This window comes from Vanacampus margaritifer, chromosome 5, assembly GCF_051991255.1.
Source record: "Vanacampus margaritifer isolate UIUO_Vmar chromosome 5, RoL_Vmar_1.0, whole genome shotgun sequence".
Taxonomy (NCBI): domain Eukaryota; kingdom Metazoa; phylum Chordata; class Actinopteri; order Syngnathiformes; family Syngnathidae; genus Vanacampus; species Vanacampus margaritifer.
This window is the reverse complement of record NC_135436.1, coordinates 23,948,031-23,971,117: the sequence shown is the minus strand read 5'-3', so window position 1 is coordinate 23,971,117 and position 23,087 is coordinate 23,948,031. Positions and strand designations below refer to the sequence as shown.

General features: G+C 38.8%; 2 protein-coding genes across 8 annotated transcripts in view; both read left to right on the top strand.

The window, feature by feature from the left end:
• The first annotated feature begins 1,179 nt into the window (after nucleotides 1-1,179).
• On the top strand, nucleotides 1,180-5,120 carry c18h3orf33 (c18h3orf33 homolog (H. sapiens)). Its single transcript, XM_077566980.1, has 5 exons — nucleotides 1,180-1,358; nucleotides 1,884-1,943; nucleotides 2,894-3,053; nucleotides 3,928-4,088; nucleotides 4,165-5,120. Exons 1-5 carry the CDS (start codon nucleotides 1,221-1,223, stop codon nucleotides 4,417-4,419), a joined length of 774 nt encoding a protein of 257 aa, XP_077423106.1. The 5' UTR covers nucleotides 1,180-1,220; the 3' UTR covers nucleotides 4,420-5,120.
• Nucleotides 5,121-7,804: 2,684 nt separating this feature from the next.
• plch1 (phospholipase C, eta 1) overlaps nucleotides 7,805-23,087 on the top strand; it is a 60,787-nt gene continuing 45,504 nt past the window's right edge. For 2 of the 7 annotated variants that reach the window (XM_077565350.1, XM_077565349.1), the window contains exon 1: nucleotides 22,210-22,774. In XM_077565350.1, coding sequence (XP_077421476.1) covers nucleotides 22,597-22,774 — 178 coding nt within the window. In that variant the 5' untranslated portion in view covers nucleotides 22,210-22,596. Of the gene's footprint in view, nucleotides 7,996-14,412; nucleotides 14,515-16,597; nucleotides 16,884-22,209; nucleotides 22,775-23,087 lie in introns of those variants that run through there. The other 5 variants (XM_077565347.1, XM_077565348.1, XM_077565343.1 and 2 more) reach the window with 5 other exon arrangements.

The window sequence follows — 23,087 nt, the reverse complement described above, 5'->3', positions numbered from 1 at the left end:
CATTTGAATAATTCTAACATGAAAATATTTTCCATATTACAATAATTCTCACATTCCCTTAATTCCACACTTTTCATAATAAAATACATTCCCACAATTTCACAATAAAATTTCCACATGAAGGAGTCATTCCACTCAGATCCTTCCATATCTTGACGAATTTAAACTATTTCAACTTCAAATGATTAATCTTTCTCAAGACATTCAATTCAAACAATACCAATTCGATTCCCCAAATTTTCAAAATAAAAATCCCAAATTAATACATGTTTTACATTGCTAACACTACCTTCACATTTCTTGACCGATTCAAGCCATTCCAAATTAAAACATTGACCTCATTCGGGACGTTTTAGTAACTATTTCCAGTCCCCACATTTCCAATATAAAAAAAAGTGTGTTATTTGACACATATTTTTTTATTCTGGTTGCAAAAAAATGTATTTATTTCATATTTATAAAAATATGTACAAATATGTGACACAGGTCAAATGGTTTTAGTATGACATTCATATATTACTGAATTTATTTGCAGTATAATTTAATTAAAAATATTGACAATAAGTGTGTACATTTTCTGAATTGCCACGTTTTTAATTCAAGATGCAGAATACATATATGCAAATGTGTATGTGACAGAAAAATATGGGCTCTTTTAAATTGGTCATGTACAGTCTTTCAGATATAGTGCACATATTTTAATTGGAGTTACAAAATATATTGATGTGTATGTGACATATATGTATGTCAGAATATATGGGCTGTATGATTGCAATTAATTTGATACATATTATAATATGATGTGCATGTGCCTCTGTGTTACTGTCCACATTTTGGGGAATTCAATTAATATTGTTTTTTAATAAAAAAACAAAAAACAAAAAAAAAACGCACATGCTCTGTGTAAAAATTGGCATAAAAAATGTTCAGATACAAAAACTGCATTAAATTTGTCCTGGACAAAAAAAAACGTGCATTGTGTCTGCACATATGGACCTTCAATTTCTCGACAGGTGTGTTCTTGCAATAAATACATAAGTACTGTACAATACTACGTGTGAAATGACGCCTTTACTGCACTTGAACGTCAGAGTGTCATTTGCAAGTGAGTCCACAGGGCGGAGACTGACGTAATCTGCGACGTCTCTCCTGGTAGGTGGAGAAAGAGGAGAAGGCGGGACTTCCGGCGACCGCAGCGCCACTGTCGACATGTCAACAACATGCCGGAGTCCAGCAAAGAATCACAAACTGAGGACGGGAGAAGACGCATGCCACAAACACAGCGACAAAACACGGCTTCGCACAACATCGTGTCTACTATTTCTCAGTTAGCAGATGAAAACCTCACACTTGTGCGGGTAGGAACCTCCTGAACGCGGAAGTCGTACAACACTATGGTTGTTCGATTGATGTGGAGACATGCTGGCCACAATATTAGGCACACTTGTAAGCTCCAACGTAAAGCATGACTAACGCTACAATTTAAAAAATCTTCCCCCTCGTTCGCATAGGGTGATAGCATTACACCGACAAATGTACAGTATGTAATATTTTTTCTCGCGTCCAAATGGCATAAACAATATTAGAAAAAATAGCATGTTAAATAAATAATACCTAACCTCTGAAAGTTTCAATCAAGACGGATAAGTTAATTTATAATCTATGTAAAGGCAGATTTATTATGATACAGCTCCTCTCATGACACACACACACAATGTTGACCACTCTATATATATATGTCTTCTATCCATCCCATCCGTTTTTCGATTTTACTTGGCCTCATTGGGCTTGCAGAGAACACGCAAGCTCCACACATTCTACAACTTTATGCATACTATGTTTTGTGATGATGACATTATCATAACCCATCTCTTGTCTCATAGAGCATAAGTGGCGGGCTTGCTCTTGCCGGGGTGATTTTAATAGCAAGGAGCCTCAAACTGGTAAGAATTCGCACACACACACACACACACACACACACACACACACACACACACACACACACACACACACACACACACACACACACACACACTAAAAGTGGTGGTGCAATTGAACTTTGAGTCCCACCAGAATTTTCTGGAAAAATGTAACTCAAAAGTCTCAGTTTGAGTCCAGACCATGTGGGACATCATGCAAATATATTCGCCTGGCCCATTTGTCCATTCGTAAAATCAAATGTGGCCCTCCAACACAAACGTTTGTCCATCTGTATCTAAAGGATGAACACATTGAACCTGGAGCAAATTAATTAATTTAAAATTATTTCCTATCTGTAAATGTTTTTAAAATTAGAACAATTTGGAAATCAACCAAATTCATCGAAGAGACTGAGTTGCGCATTGGATACTCCACTGTAATCGATTGTAGCCATTTTAAAAATGACGTCATTGTCTTGCAGGCCTAACTTCCCTAAATGTCTTTAATATGATACCTTATTTTTGTCTCCTTGTGGGACATCATATTCAACTTTTCACAATATTAAATACACAACCAAGTTCTGTATCTATGTCAGGAAAAGCCTACTAAAACATCTGAAATTTATTTGTGGTTAATTAGTGGCACATTAAATGATGGCAGGTGTGTGTTGACTCCCATTTAACATGATTAAATGTGATTAGTTAATTCCGAATACAGCCACATTCCTGGTCATAAGAGGGTGTGCACAATTGTGCAACCACCACTTGTGCAGTTGTTTATTTTACTTTCTTAAAAAAAACACAAATTTATTTCTTTCAATTAACTTATACAGGCTATAGGTTACGTTCATGGTAAAAATAATTTTGAATTAGTAATTTATATTGGTCTCTTTTTTTAAAAAATATCACACAAACCTGGTGTTTAAACAGGGGTGTGTAGACTTTTATACCCACTGTAACCGTCTCTTCCTCAGATCACCAAATTCCAATCAGTGTCTGAGATCCCCACTCGTTTCGTGGAGAGCAACATCAGTCTTCGTGGGAAAGTTCATTCCGTCAAGGAGCAAAGCCTCCAAGTGGAGCACGTGCCCATTTACCTGCCGCTGCTGTCACCTCTACTCACCAAACACAAAGGTCATCCGCATGACACGACACGACACGACGCACACTCCATCAATTTAACGTGCCAGAAACACTGGTAAAAGACTCATTGTGTGATTCTCACCATGATTGCCTAATGTAAGAACACCAGCTTCCTCTTGTAATGTCACGGTGACATTTTTAGTGTGTTTTAAGCACATGAGTTCAATTACAAAATCATGCCAAGCGTCACTATGTGTGTGTGTGTTTGTTTGCGTATGCGCTCCATCAGCATCGTGAAGGACAAACTGGACTATCACGCCATGAAAACCGCTGACTGTTCAGATGTGCGTGTCATGCATGGTAACCGGGACAGACTACACTGTCAACTGCATTAGACTTAAAATGTGTTCCTTGCATCTCTGTTATGTCGTTGAGCTACACGCAATGAAACAGTGATTTGTGAGCCTCCGGTAATCACCAGGGATCGGGTCCGAGCCCTGTCGCGAATACTGTAATACAAATCTGCAATTAAAGTTGCTGCTTGAGATGCGAGTGTCTCGAGGATGTGCATTAGCACACACCTGCCACCATTTAAAGTAAGTCTGATGAACCCCAAATAAAATTGAGATGTTCTAGTAGGCTTTTCATTATTTTTTTTGCTTCATAGCTGAAGCTTGAAGGTGTTGTGCTGATTGACTGTTATTTCAGACCTTTCATAATTCCCTTCACCTTGCTTCACTGCACGGTATTCTTTTCACCCCTGGGGGACACCAGATAGATAGATGGATGGATGGATAGACAGAGGACCCTTTTCTCTCTCACCCTACCTAGTTTGAATGCTCTATTATTAGACTTCATCACATTGTGTGTCTTTGGTGTGTCTCCAGTTCATGCACTGAAATAATGTGTTCATTTGTCTGGTCAGGTGTGCCCACGTCGGCCTTGCGGGTGAACCTCGCTGGCGTGGATTTGACCGCAGACGGCAAAGTATGGTTACAGAGGAGTATACTTCCCACCCAGACAGTGTGGTTGAAGCTGATTAGCCGACAGGACGACACACTGCACTGTTTGGTGGCCCACAACAAGGTGAAGCACATTTTCCCCCTCCATCAAATAACAAAACCATATTTGACCTCCTTGTCCTCCCACTATTGTCCAGTAGGGGTCGTCATGGGGCCGCTCCGTGAACGAGGAGGCGCTGAGTCTGGGTCTGGCCCGCACTGCTCCCATTACTGGGCTCTCACCGGACACTCGCTTATACTGGCGTCTGCACAAGCGGCTGCACAGGGCAGAGGTCAAAGCTGAGAAGAAGGATCTGGGTCTGTGGAAGGAAGAGAGCCAATGGGAGAGGGCAGTCAAGGCTGTGCGGGACAGTGCATTACTCAGGCTGATAAGGAGGATCTTTGGGAGGACCTAATGAGTAGATACAACATTTTTATTTATTTTTTCTTTTACTTCACATTTGCAGGACATACACTACGAGTCAAAATTTTTGACACTTTCTAATGCTAGTGAATGAGAAACTGTGTCCAAATGTTTGACTTGTGTAATTATTAACTTTTTGCACCACATTTCCTGTAATTTTTTTTATAGTACAGTCATTCTCATTATATGCCAACTATGCATATATACTACTCACAAAAAGTTAAGTATCCCTAAAACACTGTCCAACACTTAATTTCAGTACTTTTTGGCACATCTTGGTGTTCTGTAACAAGCAGCTAAACAGCAAAAAAAAAAACAAAAAAAAAAAAACGGGTGCTTGATTCACACATAGCAATACATTCTCTGGTCCAATTAGAATTGGTGTTTAAACATTTCCCTTCATCATGAGAACAAGAATGTCATTAGAAGTTTGCAGTGGAGCTACAGAGAGACTGGAAGAGTCACAGAAAGGAGTAAAAGTTGACATCCTTGGAAATGTTCATGGATCAGCTCCTTGTTATTAACAGCAAGTTGTGCAAATTGTACTAAAACATTAAACAGTTAGATACTGATGATGAAACGTTCAGCATAGGCTGAAGTCACCCATAGCATTCTATAACATTATGCTGTGTAAACACATATCTTAATCACAAAATTATTAAGTACAATTAAAAGGAATTCATTTTTGTCACACTTTCTTCTTTAGTGCACATTGTGTTACTCATTCTAGTGTGTGGAATTCGGCCACCAGGGGGCAGTCTTTAAGGATAACAACAGCACTTAAATGCTAATAGTTAGCCAGTGCGCCTATGGTGTTTCCCATTGTATGTTAGCAGAAGTCTGCATTCGCAAGTCAAAGCACAAAATTGTCTGATTAACAGCTTGTATCTCGGAAAAACTCCTACGTCTGATCACTGGTATCTCAATTGTATCCTTAACTTTTTTGTCAGTAATGTTTGTGTATGTGTGTCTGGATACTGGTCCACTTGCCCCTCCTGTGAGATCACTGTTGCTATAGCGCCACTAAAATGTGAAACACAAAGCCGACTCAGGGCAATATTGGCTTTGCTCAAACCCCATGGGAACCACCTTGTATGGGCGTCTGTGGGAAGGGGGGGGAATCCTAATAGAAGCATTAGCGCTGAAACATGAGACGAAAATGATGTCAATTGCCCACAAACTAATGTGTTTTACCTAATGAGAGTCATCACTAACAAGCAGAGCAAATTCCCTGTATAAATGTGTTTACATGTAGCCTAAAATGACACCACGCAGAGGCGCTTCTGCAAATGAGACCAGAGCGCGAGTGTCCCATGAGGGTGCACTGAAGCACTCAATCCCAATAGGCACACAAGGAGATTAGCGGCGGTGGAGGAGGTGGAGGTGGAGGGTCACAGGGGGGATTTTTGGTAGCCAAGCACAAAAGACGAGAGAGGAGGAATCATCAGGGTAAGGGAAAGGGGGTGTGAGGAGCATGGAAAGAGGGAGGCTGGGGGCGTTGATGAATCAACCAGGGCCTTCTTTTGTTGTGCAAATGTTGCGAGTGGCTGTTAGGGCAGAGGAGGCTCGCCATTGGCTGTCTAGTTTAAATTGTAAGGTGCATCTGTGGGCTGCCAGACTTTGAACTGTCACACTGAGAGGAGTGGGAGGGAAACCACGGGCAAGACGCTCCAAGGGAAGTCCGCAAGGCATCGAATGCAGATCAAACTGTCGAAAATGTGTGAACATTACACGTGCAGTTTACTGCTTAGTAATTTTTGGATCATTTCTCTTTGATTTCAGGGAGTTTTACTTGGTCCTGGGACCCACACTTTTCCATGGGCATCAAGCCGTGACCCACATTTTCTGTTAGTATCTGTCAAACTAAGCAATTTTTCAATAACACACCATTCTTATTTACACAAAATTGTATGCCACGTTCACAATATTAGAGATTATATAATATGTTTGTGCTGACCACCAGTTTGCCTGTTCTCCTTTTACTTATAATGTGAATGTACATATATTATACACGTGCATATATGGTTCAAACCCAAATTATTTGTCTTGGCCAAATTTTTGTTTAAAAATATATGTATATATTATACATAGATTTCGATATATTTTGAAAAACGTTTCAAGTCCAAAGTAATTTATATCATTCTGTTGACTGTTACATTTGTTTAAAAAAAAAAGGAGAGAAATGAAACATATAGTTGACACTGTCCTTGACAATGATGGGAAATATTGAGAAGATCTTAACATTGTTTCAAATATTGAAACAAGTTTCAAAATGTAAAAAAAACAAAACAGTTAGCACATAAAATGTTTGTCATTAATATAGCGTCGCACATCTTCTGTTGACATTTTCTTATATATAGTATACATTTTGGGGGCTTGATTGTTAGTGAGCAAAATGACTGCACTTAAATTATAGTGCCTTGCGCTGTGTTTTTCTCTCTTCTTTTTAATAATTAAAAAAAAAGATACAGTTCTGTCATCTTCTGACAAAACTCCAGCTATGGTTTGTGTTATTGTATTTTACTGGTTGTTTATGTTGGAAATTTCAAAGTTGTACCTCGACTTATGTGACTGGTGCCAGCATTTGTGTGTGGTTTCAAAATAAAGCGCTTTATGCCTTTATGGAACTTGTCCTCCTCTGTTCAAAAGTTGGAAGCATGCAAATGCTTAAAATTTCTTGGTAAAAATGAAGAATTATTTATGTAAGGAGTGAGCAAAATGTTAGCCACAGGCTCCATACTTTTATATTTTTCATATTTTTATCGAATCATATATATACGTATATATATATATCATATATATATATATATATATATATATATATATATATATATATATATATATATATATATATATATATATATATTATTGGTGTACATGTATCTCTGGTTATTAAAATATCTAATTCTAATTGAATTACAAATAAGATTTAATGATGACTTTTTTGTTGTTGCATTATTTAGATAATATTTGTATGTTTTACATATGTATTTTAACATTTTAATTAAATTTTACTTCATCTGCAAATTGCCATATACTTATCCAACTTAAAAAAAAATATCTATTGTGTGCTAAAGTTGTCCCATGCCTGGACAAAATGATCCAATGAGCTAACCCTTGATTCATGGATTAGTAAATTAAACAGGGGTATCTAAATACTACCCCCCCCCCCCCCCATATAAATAATGCATTCTGTCACTATCAATGCATGAGAAAAAGGAACCGAATGGGCAACTTTACCATAAATGTCTGCCGGAGCGCTCCTCGTGAATCAGTCTACACTTGGCTAATCCAGTCCACGTTTTCCATGTCATCAGTGTTCCCACACCAGGAGCAGCAGTGTTTGAATAAGGCACCATGCTTGAGGTTGTGGTGGTGTTGGTGGCTGCTGCTGCTTTGGCCACCACACACACTAGTAAACTCTGTCGGGATCCTCTTCATATATGGCAGCAAAATCAGTGTGACGTATTGACAGTTGTGTTCCACACACTATGGAGGGATACCTGAAGAAGGAGCACTCTGCTGAGGGTGTCAGGACTTTGTGAGGGAGCTGTCAAGAACTGAAAAAGTAAGTAAGCTAAGACAACAACAAAACCCTGCATGACATCTGCTTTATTATGGACATTTTGGACACTGTAATCACTTTAATTGTCTGTCAAATAGCCCACATGTACTAGCTTGGGGTCTGGTGTTCCTATTTTGGGTAGTAAATCAGAAAATAAAGTAAATTTGAGGCATCGTTTAGTTCAGTTTAGCATCCCTAAAATAGGACTGCCAACTTCTAATTTCGTTAAAAAAAAAATTTTTTTTACCGCAATGATTAATTCGAGATTGACTGTTGAGCTCACATGTGGCTGTTTCTCGCCATTGTGCTTCTACAGCAGAGATTTTCTGCAGCAGGGCATCTTAACAAAGGCCTTTATTACACTCAGCCGGTAGCCATCCCAGAGAGAAGACATGGGGGCACTCCCCCCAGCCAGAGACCCGAGTCCTTGGGGATTTTTCTTCAGTTTGATTAGAGTGGCTCTCTGTAGTTGGATGAATGAGCGTGAATTAAAACTCAAACACAATTTGTCATTAGGTATCTAGTCAAATGTATTTTTTTTAAAATATTAATTAAATGAGCCAGTGTCATCGTGCAGCCACGTGCAAAGACTAGTAGTAGGGGTATGAAACTTATGGCCTATGGGCTATGTATGGACAGTCAGAGCATATGCACACACACACACCTGCTTTTTCATGGCAAATCCGCCAGATGAGCATCACATTAGCTGACCTATGTCAGTGATTCTCAAATTGTGGTACCACTGGCAGTGTGCAAAGAATCAGTGAAATAAATGTTCTGAGTGTGTATAATGCTACAGTGGCCTAATTTTTTTTTTTTGTTGTTGTTGCTGCGTACAGTTTAACTTTTAATACAATACATTAGTGTGAAGTTGAGTTCAAGCATTTATTTATCTTTCTTTTTTAAACTGTGTAATACCTTTTATTCAATTATTGTTTAAGTACAATGTGTACAATATATTCATGTTGGCTATGATTGATGTAAATAATGAGATTCAAATCAACGTCACAATGTCATAGAAAAAACAATGCTAAATCTCGATCGCCTGGTAGGTTTTTATTTTCAATATTAATGCATATATTTTATATATTTCTGGATAAGTTCAGTGCTTAAGAAGTGCAGTCCAAGTGTCTACATGTCGTTGTTTCACAAAACGCACAGAAAAGACATATTTGTTTATAATATTGCTGTAATTTGATTTATGATTTACTGATTTATGTTTACACCACACTTGTTTGGCAGAATCTGGTGAAGTTGTTGTAGTGAATGCTTAAAACTAAGGCTGTAAATTAAAGAGTTTAGTAAATTAACAACTGTAATTCAAGTAGTAAACTAACTGTCTTCTTGTATAATCTGATATTGTTTATTGTATTGTACATGGGAAGAGGACCTTGAAAAAAATAATCATCACATCACATATTAAATTGTAATCTTAATATTGTGTGTGTGTGTGGGGGGGGATCACAAAAATATTTGTTTGAGCAATATATTATTTTTTTCATGAATATATTTAATATTCTCCACTTCTACTGCAGTGACCTTATGCATGTATACAGTCTACTTGTTCGCGTGTATGTGCGATGGAATGTTTCAGTCGTAAAGTGACTCCCTTGTTGTGATGTGAGCGAACTATTGTGAGCAGTGTATCAGTTGGCTGGTGTAGAGTTGTAGGAGGGGTAACGAGAGCCGCTGCATGTGGGCACTCTGAACTCTCATGAATAACTGAAGCTCCAGGAGACATGTTGGGACCCTATACAGTATATGAGTCTGAACAAGGTTTGGATGTGAACTACACGTGACATTTGTGTGATACAACGGATGTGAATAGTAATAATGTTGACTATTAATGGGATCTATAATCTGTACAATTTAGTTGGATTTTTAAAAATGACAAATCTTTATTTGGAGTAAACGTAAACAACGGAGTTAATGTGGCTGCACAAGTGTGGGATGTGTTCAGAATTAACCAATCAATATGGTATGCTGCTGGTAAACTGCCAAGCTCATTACAAAACATTTCCCCCAAATAAATAATTGTGTGATTTAATTTAAGGCTGATTTTATTTGTTGTAGGTCTCAGTACATGCATGTTAATGATTGAGATGATAATTGAGTTGAAGTCTGATGAGATTTGCATGATGTCACACATGGTTTGGACCCTGAGTTTAACTTTTGAGGCATTTTTTTTTCCCAGAAAAGTTTGCTCCAAGTCCAAATTGTTGCACCGCTTTTGGCGCTTTGTCTCAACGACTTCAAATGTAGACCTTTGGACCCGGCAATTTAACATTGACTTTATTGCTGCCGCACTTCCTTGTGAATAAAATTTATGTCGCACTCATGTTCCTCCCACTTCTAGTGGAACAGGAGTGAAAGTTGAGGATGTTTGAAATAGATCAGAAACCCATGACCTTACATGCATCTAATTTCTTCAGTAAACCAAGACCGCTCACACACACATGATCCATGTCCTTAACTCATATTATTAATTTGGGTTTTACCCCCCTGATAATTCCAAGATGTACATCAAGACAGAGAGCAGTAGATGCACTTTTATTTTGGTTTTATAACTGCTATGCTTCTGAGATAGCCCGTGTGGCTATCTGGATATCCTGCCCCTCTGTAACGTGACTCTGACCCCTCAATAACCCCATTTACATTTTTCAGGATTACCCTGTCCCCTTATCAGGTCAAATAACTCTGGGAAGCAGACCTGGCTTGACCATTTTCATTCTTTCTCACTGCCTTGTTCCATGCAGGCTTAGAACAGGATACTTAAAATGGTAGGAAATTTGTACTGAATTGATCCCTTAAAATTAGAGTTTCACAGGGCGCCTTTATAGCCACACCCCCCAAAAAAAAATCAGGAAGGCTGAAATGGTGGGAAACAATTTAACACTATAACTCCACAGTTGAGTACTACATACAGTATTTTTCAAGCCATTATATTTAAACATGTACAATGCATTTGAAAACAAATCCACTGAATTCACTTTACAAGGTGTTAGTGATGAGGAGCTGTTTCACGGGGAAATCTAGGAGAAAGCCTAGTAGTGAAATACACATTAAAAAAGTAAGCAGAAAACAGCATATTTTACAAGACTGTGCAGATGTACCAAATGATGTGAGTGGTTTGACTTAAACCAGACACAATGTCATTTACTTGACCTCTATTTCCACTAAGCCACTCACCCGGTTAGTCTGTGTGTGGAGCCGCCAGCAGATTGTTTGCTCTTTCTTTTGATAACTGTTTAACAAGCTATTACAGGTCAGGTCACTCATTCAGTGGGCAGAACGGCAAGGCCCTCTCGCTCAGTAGGTTGCTCATAATAGTTGACTTTGGGTGCAAGAGAATGTTAACTTGGCTGAGGCTTTTATGCCACCTTTGGCTGCAAAGTCCCGACTGGTTCTATTCAATTTTGCTCAACATTCTCCACTTGGTTCAAGAGCCACGTTTCCTTGCTTCCTTTGGTGCTCTTGCTAACATACTTTAGGCTACATGCTAATGTTAGCTTAGCCTGTTGCAGTTGTCTTAGCTCCAGACGCTACACTATTATACTCTAGTCTAAACTTTCTTGCTGCCATCAGTCTCCTCTCAGATCATGAGATGGATTTTTTTTTTTTAGCAGATTGTGTGTAGGTATACAAACGTGCCCACAACTGTTCTATACATTAACAACAGTAATGACTCTGCAGTAGAAACGAGGGTACAGTGCCAAACCAGATGTAGCTCTTTTCTTTATATTAAATACGTCGTTATTTAGAAATTAGGGTGTCAGGAAAATTTTGGTTTGGTGTACAAATGATTTGTGTCCTATGAATTCTGTCAAAATTCTTGTAAATGTGCAATTGTGTTGATCTGACTTAACTGGTGGTTAGTGCCCCAACATTTTCCCACTTAATTACTCCACTGATTTATGAAGTATATCTAGTAATAATTTAATGGAAAATGCCTAACATTCGCTTAATTTGCAAATGACAGCTGGTGCCATAAAATGAAGTGTGCTCTTTGACATGTGCCAGTATGAGAGGGACAGATGCTATTTCCTTTGTGTCTGCATTTATCAGGTCATTGTCTCATTACATTAATGTAAGGGGCTACTTGGGCCTTGCGGATGTGGTATGCAATCTTTGAATTTCCTTAGCCTTGTATTAGCAAGACAATGGTAACTTCAAACAGGGGAAAGGCAGTGATAAGATGTAAACAAGCACTTTAATGAGGTCAAACAACCATTATGAATGTTAATCAAGACATAAACACGTTTGTTTTGCATCTTTTTGATCTATGTGGATTCATTTATTGGATAGTTTTTCCAACCAATCGCAGGGCACATGGAAACAAACATCCATTTACACTCTAATTCACGCCTATGGACAATTTAGTCTTCAATTAGTCAAACATGCATGTTTTCTGGAATTTGGGAGTGCCTGGAGAAAACTTTTGCAAGCCAGGGGAGAGCACACAAAAATCCACCTAGGAAGCTTAGAGCTTAGATTGGAGGCAACCACTAGGACACAATGCAAGTCTTAACCAAATTTTTAGAGCTTTAAAATCACTTTGATATGACGGTGGCTTGACATGATGACCGGGATCACCTACTTTGAGGTCTTTAATTTAATACTGCAGTGTTGAACCAGCTAGGACACATTTTGTATTATGATTAGCATCAGACTTAACATTTCTGTTCAGAAATGTGTGCCAGGATTGCAAAAACAGTTTATCACAAAAAGGAACAGACAATGCTTATTTCGAAATAGCAGGTCATTAGCTTGACGCCATTATCTGATCGTTTTTGTCGATTATCAAATGCACAATTTAGATGATTTTGACTATCTTATCTTAAGTTTTATTAATGTATGAAAAGCTCAGTAGCTAAATACACTTTTTTTTTTTGTTTTTTTACTTTAAGTTAGATTTTCAAGCAGTGTAAAGTTATATTACATGCTGTAGTTATAGTCTTAAATGGTTAATCAGTCTTAGGGATATGGGAAGAACTAGGCCATTAAATTGTTAAAATGTTTTCTTAACTTAATATTGCGTAGACATTGTAATCGTTAATTCCATATTTACAACAGATGTAAACTAGCTGTGAGATAAAGTACATTTGCGCACACTCCATCCACCAGTTTGATTTGATTGTGTAACTTCACTCATGTCCACCTTGGCAAAACCCTCACTCGAGGGCATCCTCAACCTACTTCCTGTCAGTGTCATGAGCGATAGATAGACAACTCTGCGGATTCCCGTGAGGTTTGAGACCCCGACGACAGATGAGAAGCCTTCTCATGTTACACGCACTTAAAGGAAGAAGAAGACTCTTTGTACTCTTCCTCATGACGTGAATGTGAAAGTAAACGCGCACTCAACTTACCTCCTTCGATGTGTATTGTATAAATAGATACAGCTATCTAGAGCTATCTTCAAAGGAAGTCATTGATATAGTAAAATTATTCCACAAAAGGGGAAATCAACCCAAAATTTCTTGACAATAATATGTTCTATGCAGCCCCAAGTTATTTCAAGAAAACTAAAATCAAACATTAAAAAAAGTCTCACAAAACCTGCCTAAATCAAAATGAAATAAAAACTAACTAATATTCACAGCTTGGCACTTGTGGATTTGCATATTAATATTCATATTTTTTCAAATTTTATTTAAAATAAATAAATCTATTATTCACTCTTCATATTCATATATATATATATATATATATATATATATATATATATATATATATATGTATATATTTAAAAATAAATACATTTTGTGGATTAATTAAAAAAAATAAAATACCGCAGTGAATTATACAAGGATTTTTGCTGTGCACGAGCTGACCTGGTCCCTATCACCTGTGAATAACGAGGTTGGACTGTCTAATAAAAAAAAAAAAAAAAAAAAAAACTATCAAAACCTTGACACGCGCACACACATACACACACACCACTTACTGCAGTTCTTCTGACAGTCATAAGAAAGCTCTTGACCTCTGACCTCTGAGCAGACATCCCCTCGCTTCAGCAAACTCCAGACGCTAATAACTCACTCGCAGACTCCGCTCTCTTTTAGATCTATAGTGTGTGTTTGTTCAGTATGTGAATGGGGGAAGTAATATATCACAGCGGGACAGACAGGCGACAGGTGGCGAATGAAAGGTGATCAGGAGGATGTACAGCGGTAGGAAAAAGGGTGCAACATGAGAGATGACAAAAACGAGAACATGTGCTAAGAGTGACATGTGGAAAATCAGCCTCCATCAAGATATGTAGACCCGATGAGTTAGCTGTCTCTGTCAGTCATACATTATGCGTACATATCATGTTCTCCGCTCCAGTGTCGTCAGATACTATACTGTAACTTGTATCAGTCGTGTAACTGTAACTATCAAGATGACATGTACTACATTTATTGTCCTTTTCAACAGTTGTTCTACATCCTCATCTTGTCATGAGTGCCTGGGTGGTGAACAGAAAAGGGGAGCCGCAGTACCGCCGCCACTTTCTGACCGACAACAGCGTCTCGCAAGGTAAAAATTCAGTAGTAAATTTGACTAGTGGAAAGTTGTTTACATATTTTGATGTGTCGTGTATTGGTTCACCCATGTGATGTCTGAGACGGCAATGAATTTTTGGTTACATTTCACCAGAATTTACAACTGTTCATTTTGTGTGTGTGTGTGTGTGTGTGTGTGTGTGTGTGTGTGTGTGTGTGTGTGTGCTCATTAATTCATCTAAAACCTAATAAAAATCCCATACCGTTCACCTAAACCGAATACTTCAGAGAGAATTTACATCTGCTCTGATGATTTTGTGGCATTTTATAATCATTGTGTGGTGGTGCCTCAAAACACTCTTATCTAAAACCCTTTGAAATGAATCGAACTACCAATGCAAGCCTTGGTATCCTGGTTTCAGTATAATACAGATGACACACCTAATCTCGTTAAGATGCAGCAATATTAGCCATTTTTCACAGAGGACTAAAAAATATATGTCTGTATATGTTTCTCTGTTTGCATTCAAATAACTGTTGCTTAAAGGCTGACAACACAGACACCAATGCTTTTCGCTAGCTCGTCTATGGCATTTTGCATTGTTTGTTAGCATTAAATGTATTAAATGGCTAAATAGACTTGGTGGCCGAAGTTGAAACTACTTGGTAGTTTCAAATACACAGCTTGGCGATATGCTAATTTGACAGTAAACTTAAACTGGGAGTAGCAATAAAGAGCTTGAAGCGCCCCCCACCCCCCCTTTTTTTTTAAATATTTTTTTTTTACTCTCGGTCAAACTGCTGTTTCTTGTGAAGTGAATTGAGTTGAGACATATAATAATCTGGCTTTTGATGTCCAAAATTGAGCATTTTGCCATATTTTTCCAATCCATTTTTGCAAAAATGTCCAGGTTTGGGGCATATTAATTTAGTATTCATCAACCAAGTCTTTCAAGTTCCTCAATTCTTGTTATAAAATCACAAGCTCATGTTGAACGATGGTGCACGTCACGCAACGAACAGTAGAGGGAGACTCCTCTCCACTGTTGTATCTGCACATCTGCTTAATGGCAGGTCTAATCCAAACACATCATAACAATAAATCAGCATCACTTGAAGCTATTTCGTTTGAATGATGAGCCTTGCACACTAATCTGTTGCAAATTTGTGACGCATGCCGCACACAAAAATAGCGCGATGCTAATCAGGTAGCCAGTGCTGATGTTTTATAGTGGAATATATAGCTTTTAAATAAATAACAATGCAGGTATTTTACACTAGACTTCACTTCCTTTCTCACTTTGATGTGTTGGATGCGTTTTCATCTTGCTTTCAGACGCTCCTCACTTCATCTGTCCTCTCGTTCCTTGAGCATCAAGTGACTATGACAACAAAGGGGTGAGGGTGGGTTTGGTTGGTTCAGGGAACATAATAAATCTGACGGGAAAGAAGATGGAAGGCAGATAGATGCACAGAGAGTGTGAGGAAGTGTGCAGGCTCGTAGGTGTGGGCTTAAATCAAAATGGGCATTTAGTGGAAAGCCTGTAGTATGCACACACACGCAATCACTCACAAACTGAGGCTCACAGTGGTGTTCAGGCGTCTTTTTTTCCCTTTCTAGACTGCACTAATCGATTTGGTGATGACCTCTGCGGGGCTGACTTGTAGTGTTTAAACGCAATTGTGTGTGTATGCGTGTGTTTGCGCGCGCGTGTGTGTCTATGTGACTTTGTAATTGTCCCCATGCGTGCAATCCTAAATTAAATGGCTTTAATGTGAACCATGCCGTGAACGACACTAATGTGGAGGGTGCCCAAATGGGGACACTTTCATCAGGGTAATGTCTCTGGATGCATAAAAAAAAAGAAGAAAAAGCCCAAATACAGATAGGGGGAGACGCAGCGTAACATAAATGGGTCACTGTTTTGGCGCATTTTTTTTTTTTTAATACACGCATAGACACGCACGCACCTCCAAAAATCATAAGAGAGTGCATAATGGGTCACTATTGGCCCTCCCGGGGTACATGCAAGTGTGTATGCTTCTGTCAACCTTATTAACACGCACCACACACACATTCTCTCTCTCATACACACACTCACGCGCCCAGTCAGTCGGTGGGTCCGTTGAGCGTGTGACAAATCGGCGTACACGCTGAGGACGCACGCGCTGTCTGAATGTGAACCCACAGCGCACACAGCAGCTTGATTTCTTTGTTTTACCATTTTATTATGATGAGGGGGAAAAAAAAGACCATTTCATCATTTGAACCACTACTGGACACGGGGACTAGTCGTGTGTGTTTTTAGTGATAAGTAATGGACCTTATAGCGCATGGAGGGAGCTTGTGAGAGAACTCAATGGCAGAACTTGAAGTTTGCAGGAATCTCAATTTGGAAAGGGGTAAGTAAGAGAGTCTTGTGATTTATGATTCGTAATATTCAAGTGAGTCACGTTGTTCCAGATGTGCGTAAACTCTACGTTTGCGCACGCAGACCGATGGAGGCTTGCGTTGTTTTGACTGTGGCTCGGAGTTGGATTACATAACGTGCAACAATGTCACGTGAACTAATTGGTTAAATGTATGTCAGAAAGGTCCCTTTGGTGCGTGCGTGTCACTAGGGGGCAGGAAAGCCTCAAATTGACAGCCCACAGAGAGCAGCGAGTATGCAAGTGATGTTTAAGACTCATTGCTGCATTTTGGGTGAGGGGCTGTCACATGACACACTAAACCATCCTTTTAGGACAATAAAGGGGCTTTTTCTTCGCTTGTCTTTGCTTTTCTTTTCTTTGCAATTCTTTTATTTTGTTGTTAGAAGGATGGCAGTAGAAAATCTTATCATCCCCAGCACGTCGGAAATGGCTTTTCCTTGTAAAATGTGTCTCCTCCTCTATGCTGATGTTTGCTGATGATGATGATGATGATGATGAATCTCAGCACGTTGCCGCTCTTTCTCGTCTTGCTCTGCGTTGCCCCGGGCCAGAGAAAACAGCTAAAAGACACCAGGAGAGCGCTCGCATCCTCGCCTCTCGTCTCCTCTTTTGAGTGAATTTCCTTCTGTTCTGCCTCTGTAAGGCTTTGTATGGAAACGTGTGCTGAATAATGCAAAGACCAACCAACAGCTGGCATCTAATATCTTGTACCTGTCAGGCTATTTTATGTACAGCTACAGTGAAGGTCTAAGGTTTGAACAGAATAACATTAAGGGATTGCTGGTCGCCAGTTTTGCTAAACAAGAAATAATGGAATAAATTCACAATTACCTTAATTAAAAGGGAAGTCAACCCAAAAACTTTATTTACAATATGTTGTGTTTGTCGAATATGAGTTAAGCCGTAAAATCCACCCGTTTTTATCCATCTCAGGGGACGGCCATTTTGCCACTTGCTGTCGACTGAAAATGCCATCACATTGCTTAAGGGCTCGGGTAACAATCAAGTGGCAAAATGGCCGCCCCCATAACATCCCTGGCTTGTTATGTGTTCATGTTGTTTGTGTTGTATATGTTTAAATTCAATTCTATTTTGTTTATTGTAAAAAATGTCTGCACCCTCAGATGGATAAAAACGGGTGGATTTGGCTGCTTAATTCATATTCCACAAACACAATAATCAGAAAACCTTGTTTAGACTTGTGGGGGCACCTGCAATATATATTCAATAATTTTTGGGGGTTACTCCTTTTACTTCTCCAGGTGATGTTTTAAGACAGTGATTCTCAACCAGTGTGCCGTGTGGGGCTGTCACTATTGAATATTTTTAGAATCACATTTCCAGATTATTGTTTATTAACCAAATATTATCTCCCAAAAAACAAAACAAAAACCAAAAAAATATTTGTGTTTATTTCATATTGTTTAGGGATTAAAAAAGCAACAAAACAATAGCACACGAGAGTGATTAATGTACTCCCCATTGTTTTCCAAAGTAAAAGCAGATGTTTGTAAATATTTTCATTAAACACAAAGATAGCAAGTCTGTGAAGGACTGCAGAAATCAGACAAATTACTATTAAAAGAGGTTGAAATCAGACAATTTGGACCATTTTAAGTAGAACAGTTACTCGATTACTAAAATAGTTGATTAATTTGATAATCATCGATTAATCAATATATTTTGACACCTATAGCGCCATAACTGGTCTGAAAATGATTTATTTACTACAAATCATATAACTTGGTTTAACTATCACTGCTAGCGACATATATTGAGCTCTGGTGCCTTTTGCAATATGCTTCGGGACATTGTCCATCTGCACTGTTGAGCTCCGTTCAATGAAGCCTGAAGCATTTAGCTGAATATGAGCAGATAATATTGCCAATTCATCCTGCTGCTTCATCATCAAAAAATACAAACAAACCATTTCCATTGGCAGCCATTCATGACCACCTGACCACTACCCGCCACCGTACTTCACTGACAAGGTGGTACGAATCATCTTTTGGAGCTTTACACCTGTTTGAGTAGGAACGCTCGTGCTCTGACATCCCCCTCACTTCTTAATAACCCACCCGGAAGCTCGGCCTGCTTATTAACACATCTGGCACCCGTCCGGTGGGCCCGGATGAGCATCCACGCCTCTTCTGAGGTTCCTGCAGACCAGTCAGCTTGCTTGACAAAGTGTCTGCGCTGCCAAAGATACTATATCTCAAACTGCTCACAGCCATGCAAGCCTCACCGTCTTGGCGAGGAAGAAAGAGCCAGCTTAAACCTCGCAGGGGAAGTCAACATCAATATGTGCTGACGCACGCACGCGCACACGCACGCCATAATGAAGACTTCCAGTGTCCGTGCTTTGATGTCGGAACTCAACTCCTCCACACGGGGAGCCACCCCGTCCCTGCAGCACGGTCGGTGTACACATATTATCATGCCGCACCAGTCACGTGTTTATTTTCATTCGGCGGCCTCCCCAAGGGAAACCTGGCAACTCATTTGTAGCACAGGCGACTTAAGCGCCGCCTTGAGCGCTTCCTAATTAGCAGAGGAGAATGACTGAGATAAGAGAGTGTGTGTTTTAGCGAGTCATTTCCCAATGCTTCACAACCTTTCATGTTGCTAATGGGATAGTACAATGATTTTTTAATTTTTTTTATGTAACCATATACTCCCCTTCAAAAGTTTTGGGACAGTCAGGAAAATTCTTTCATTTTTGCTGTAGACCAAAACATGAGCGACATATCAGCTTTCATTGACAGTTATTTGCAGCTAATACTCAATTTAGACGATAGCAAATTTAGTTTGAAACTACCAATTTTGCATGTTAGGGATGGGAATATGATACTGATGTGAGCCTAATTGTTCTTTACATGGATTATTCCAACAAAAAATAGTGATGAATATCTCAGGCTCAGTTTGTGATTTGAGGTTTGCCTGTGATTTCATTTACATTAGGCCTGCAACTTTTAATCAATGAATTGGATTGAAAGACATGTTTTAATTTCCATCTCTAATGAAAAAAAAAAAAACAGGCCATTATTTCAATTTTAATTGATATTAAGTTACTGGTTTGGTTTGTAACATCACAAGTAGGCAAAAATGTTGATGATTCTTTTCCAAACTAAAAGCAAATGTTTGATTTAGATTCGACACAGATAATCAGTCTGCTATATGGACAATTTGAAATTAAAACTAGGTATCAAACGATTGATTGATTGTGATGAATAATTAGTAAATGATTTGGTGAAGATCTGATTTACAGTTTGAGATGCAACCAACATAAAATAGAGGGAGTTGTCTATTGTTGAAAACTAGCAATCGTGAAGCTGAGAGGAGGAGCCAATGGAAAGCAAGCACAACAGAAAATCTGTGAGAGCTGTAAAGAACTGTTTCTTCAACCTCCAGAGGAGAAATGAACAAACGCAAGTGGTTTGAGTGACAAGCCACTCAGGTCGTCCGTCTTCTCTTATGCAAGGCCTGCAGCCCTTCATGACTTTGCACTTCACGTCTTCATTAAGACGTCAATCTGGCATGGCATTGTGTGATGGAATGCGGCCATGTACTACGCCCTTATTTTGGCTGCCGATGGAGTTTGGAGTTGTAGCTCATTAATGTCACACCTGCCGTTTGTTCCAGCACTGCTTCATCCTTCACACAGCAGCGCACTATCTTGTTTGTTGTATGGAAATAAGGCGTTACTCTTATGAAAAGAAGAGCTGTTCATTTTGTATTTTCCACGAATCCTGTATCTTATATGCTGTAGGTCCCTATTAACTCATTCTTTCCCAACCATTTTAACTGAAGTAACCCCCTTTGCCAGTGTATGCACAACCAATATTTATCTGCCATCTAGTGGTGATTGGTGATATTACAACGTAAAACTGCCGTCGACCCCTGCATATTCACAGTTCGAGACCTGCAGAGTCGAATATTTGGAGATTTAAAAAAATAATAATAATTCAACATTATTTGCTATCTTTGATTTTTATTGTTTTTTTCTGGGATGATTTTGTTAATTTACTATCAGCATGAATTAATTTTTTTTATTTTTTATTTTTTTTTAGGTTTGGAGAAAAAAAAAGATAATTTTTTTTTTTATCTGTTTTGTTTTTCAAATCAAGGGGCCACTCATAGTGTGGGCCACCAGTTCCCCATCCCTTTGCCAGTGTATGCACAACCAATATGTATCTGCCATCTAGTGGTGATTGGTGATATTACAACGTAAAACTGCCGTCGACCCCTGTATATTCACAGTTCGGCACCTGCAGAGTCGCATATTTGGAGATTTAAAAAAATAAATAAAATTCAACATTATTTCATATCTTTGATTTTTATTTTTCTGGGATGATTTTGCTCATTTATTCCCAGTTTGAGTGGAAAACATTGGATGTTTATCAGCATGACTTTTTTTTTTTATAGGTTTGGAGAAAAAAAAAGATTAAAATGTTTTTGTTTGTTTTGTTTTTCAAATCAAGGGCCCACTCATAGTGTGGGCCACCAGTTCCCCATCCGTTTGCCAGTGTATGCACAACCAATATGTATCTGCCATCTAGTGGTGATTGGTGATATTACAATGTAAAACTGCCGTCGACCCCTGCATATTCACAGTTCGGCACCTGCAGAGTCGCATATTTGGAGATTTTTTAAAAAAAAAATTCAACATTATTTCCTATCTTTGATTTTTATTTTTCTGGGATGATTTTGCTCATTTACTCCCAGTTTGAGTGGAAAACATTGGATGTTTATCAGCACGAATTTTTTTTTTTTTATAGGTTTGGAGAAAAAAAGATTAGCAACATTTTGTTTGTTTTGTTTTTCAAATCAAGGGCCCACTCATAGTGTGGGCCACCAGTTCCCCATCCCTGCTCTAGAATCATCTTAATTCAGATTACTTCTTGTTTGTTTCTGACTTCTTTGACCTTTTAAAAAGTAGCTCTTAAACTTGTTGTGTTATTGTATTCTCCGTCATGATTCCCTCCCTGGTATCTCGGAATGTACCCATGAGATTTTCGACTCATTTTACTATGGTGGCCTGGGTCACGTGCTTTGACTCAAAAAAAAAAAAAAAGCTGAACTAGAACGACAAGCCTTGGTGTTTCCCCATGTTGACTGATGTATGATAATCCTGAGAGGATATGACTGCAATTGTAAGCGTTCGAGTGTATCAGACAGATGGATGGCCTCACATATCCCACATGTCACGTGATAATGCCGGTACATTATCATAGCTGTTATGTCACACTGTTATCAGGACTGTTATCCCCCTCGCATCCCGCCGGATGACCCTCTTAAGTGAAGCGGGTAGCGGGAGATTTGTCCATGTGCGCATCTGTTTCACTTAATAATCACCTGCTCAACAATAGCAATTTAACAGGCTAAACGTACACATCAGTCAAGGAGGTGGGAAGATGGAGAGTAGAGTGGATGACCAGGAGGAAGGCGTGCGCGTGCGTGCGTGTTTTCCGGGAAGGAGATGAAGGTGCTGACACACATCAGAGGACGAGGATAAGCAGCGGGAGCTCCTCAGCCACTGTTTGTGCTTTGCAGCGAGGATGCTCCTGTGAAGTGTCTATCAAAAGTGGAATAGCCACAGGCGGCGCAACTGACTGCCGGGACTACTTTTCGGACAACTTTTTTTTGTTGTGAACTTTTTATTTGTTTCCTGAAGAGGAAAAAAATGGAAGAAATCTATTCTTCACTCTTTGGACCCACCGCACACAAAGTGCCCGCCTCTTTAATATGCGGCTCTGCAGAGAAATCGGCGGTGTTAGCTGTTGCGACCCTGCTGGCGCGCAACGTCGAGCACATTGGCGGCACCCTGGCTGCACCCCCAAAATGCAGACTAACACTCATAGGTGAGCGTGCGTTTGTATGCTGAAATCTCGTCATCTTGTTTCTGTACGTATGTAAACATAAGTGGTATCTGAAGTGAAGTGCGTTGTTTAGACATAATATACATATACATATACATATATATATATATATATATATATATCTATATATATATATATATATATATATCTATATATATATATATACATCTATATTATTATACTATTCATTTATATTTAATTATGTGATTCTGACCTATAAAAAAAAAAAATAATAATTGATACATTTAGCATAAATTATTAATTTAGAATATAGAATAATTACATTAAAAAATAA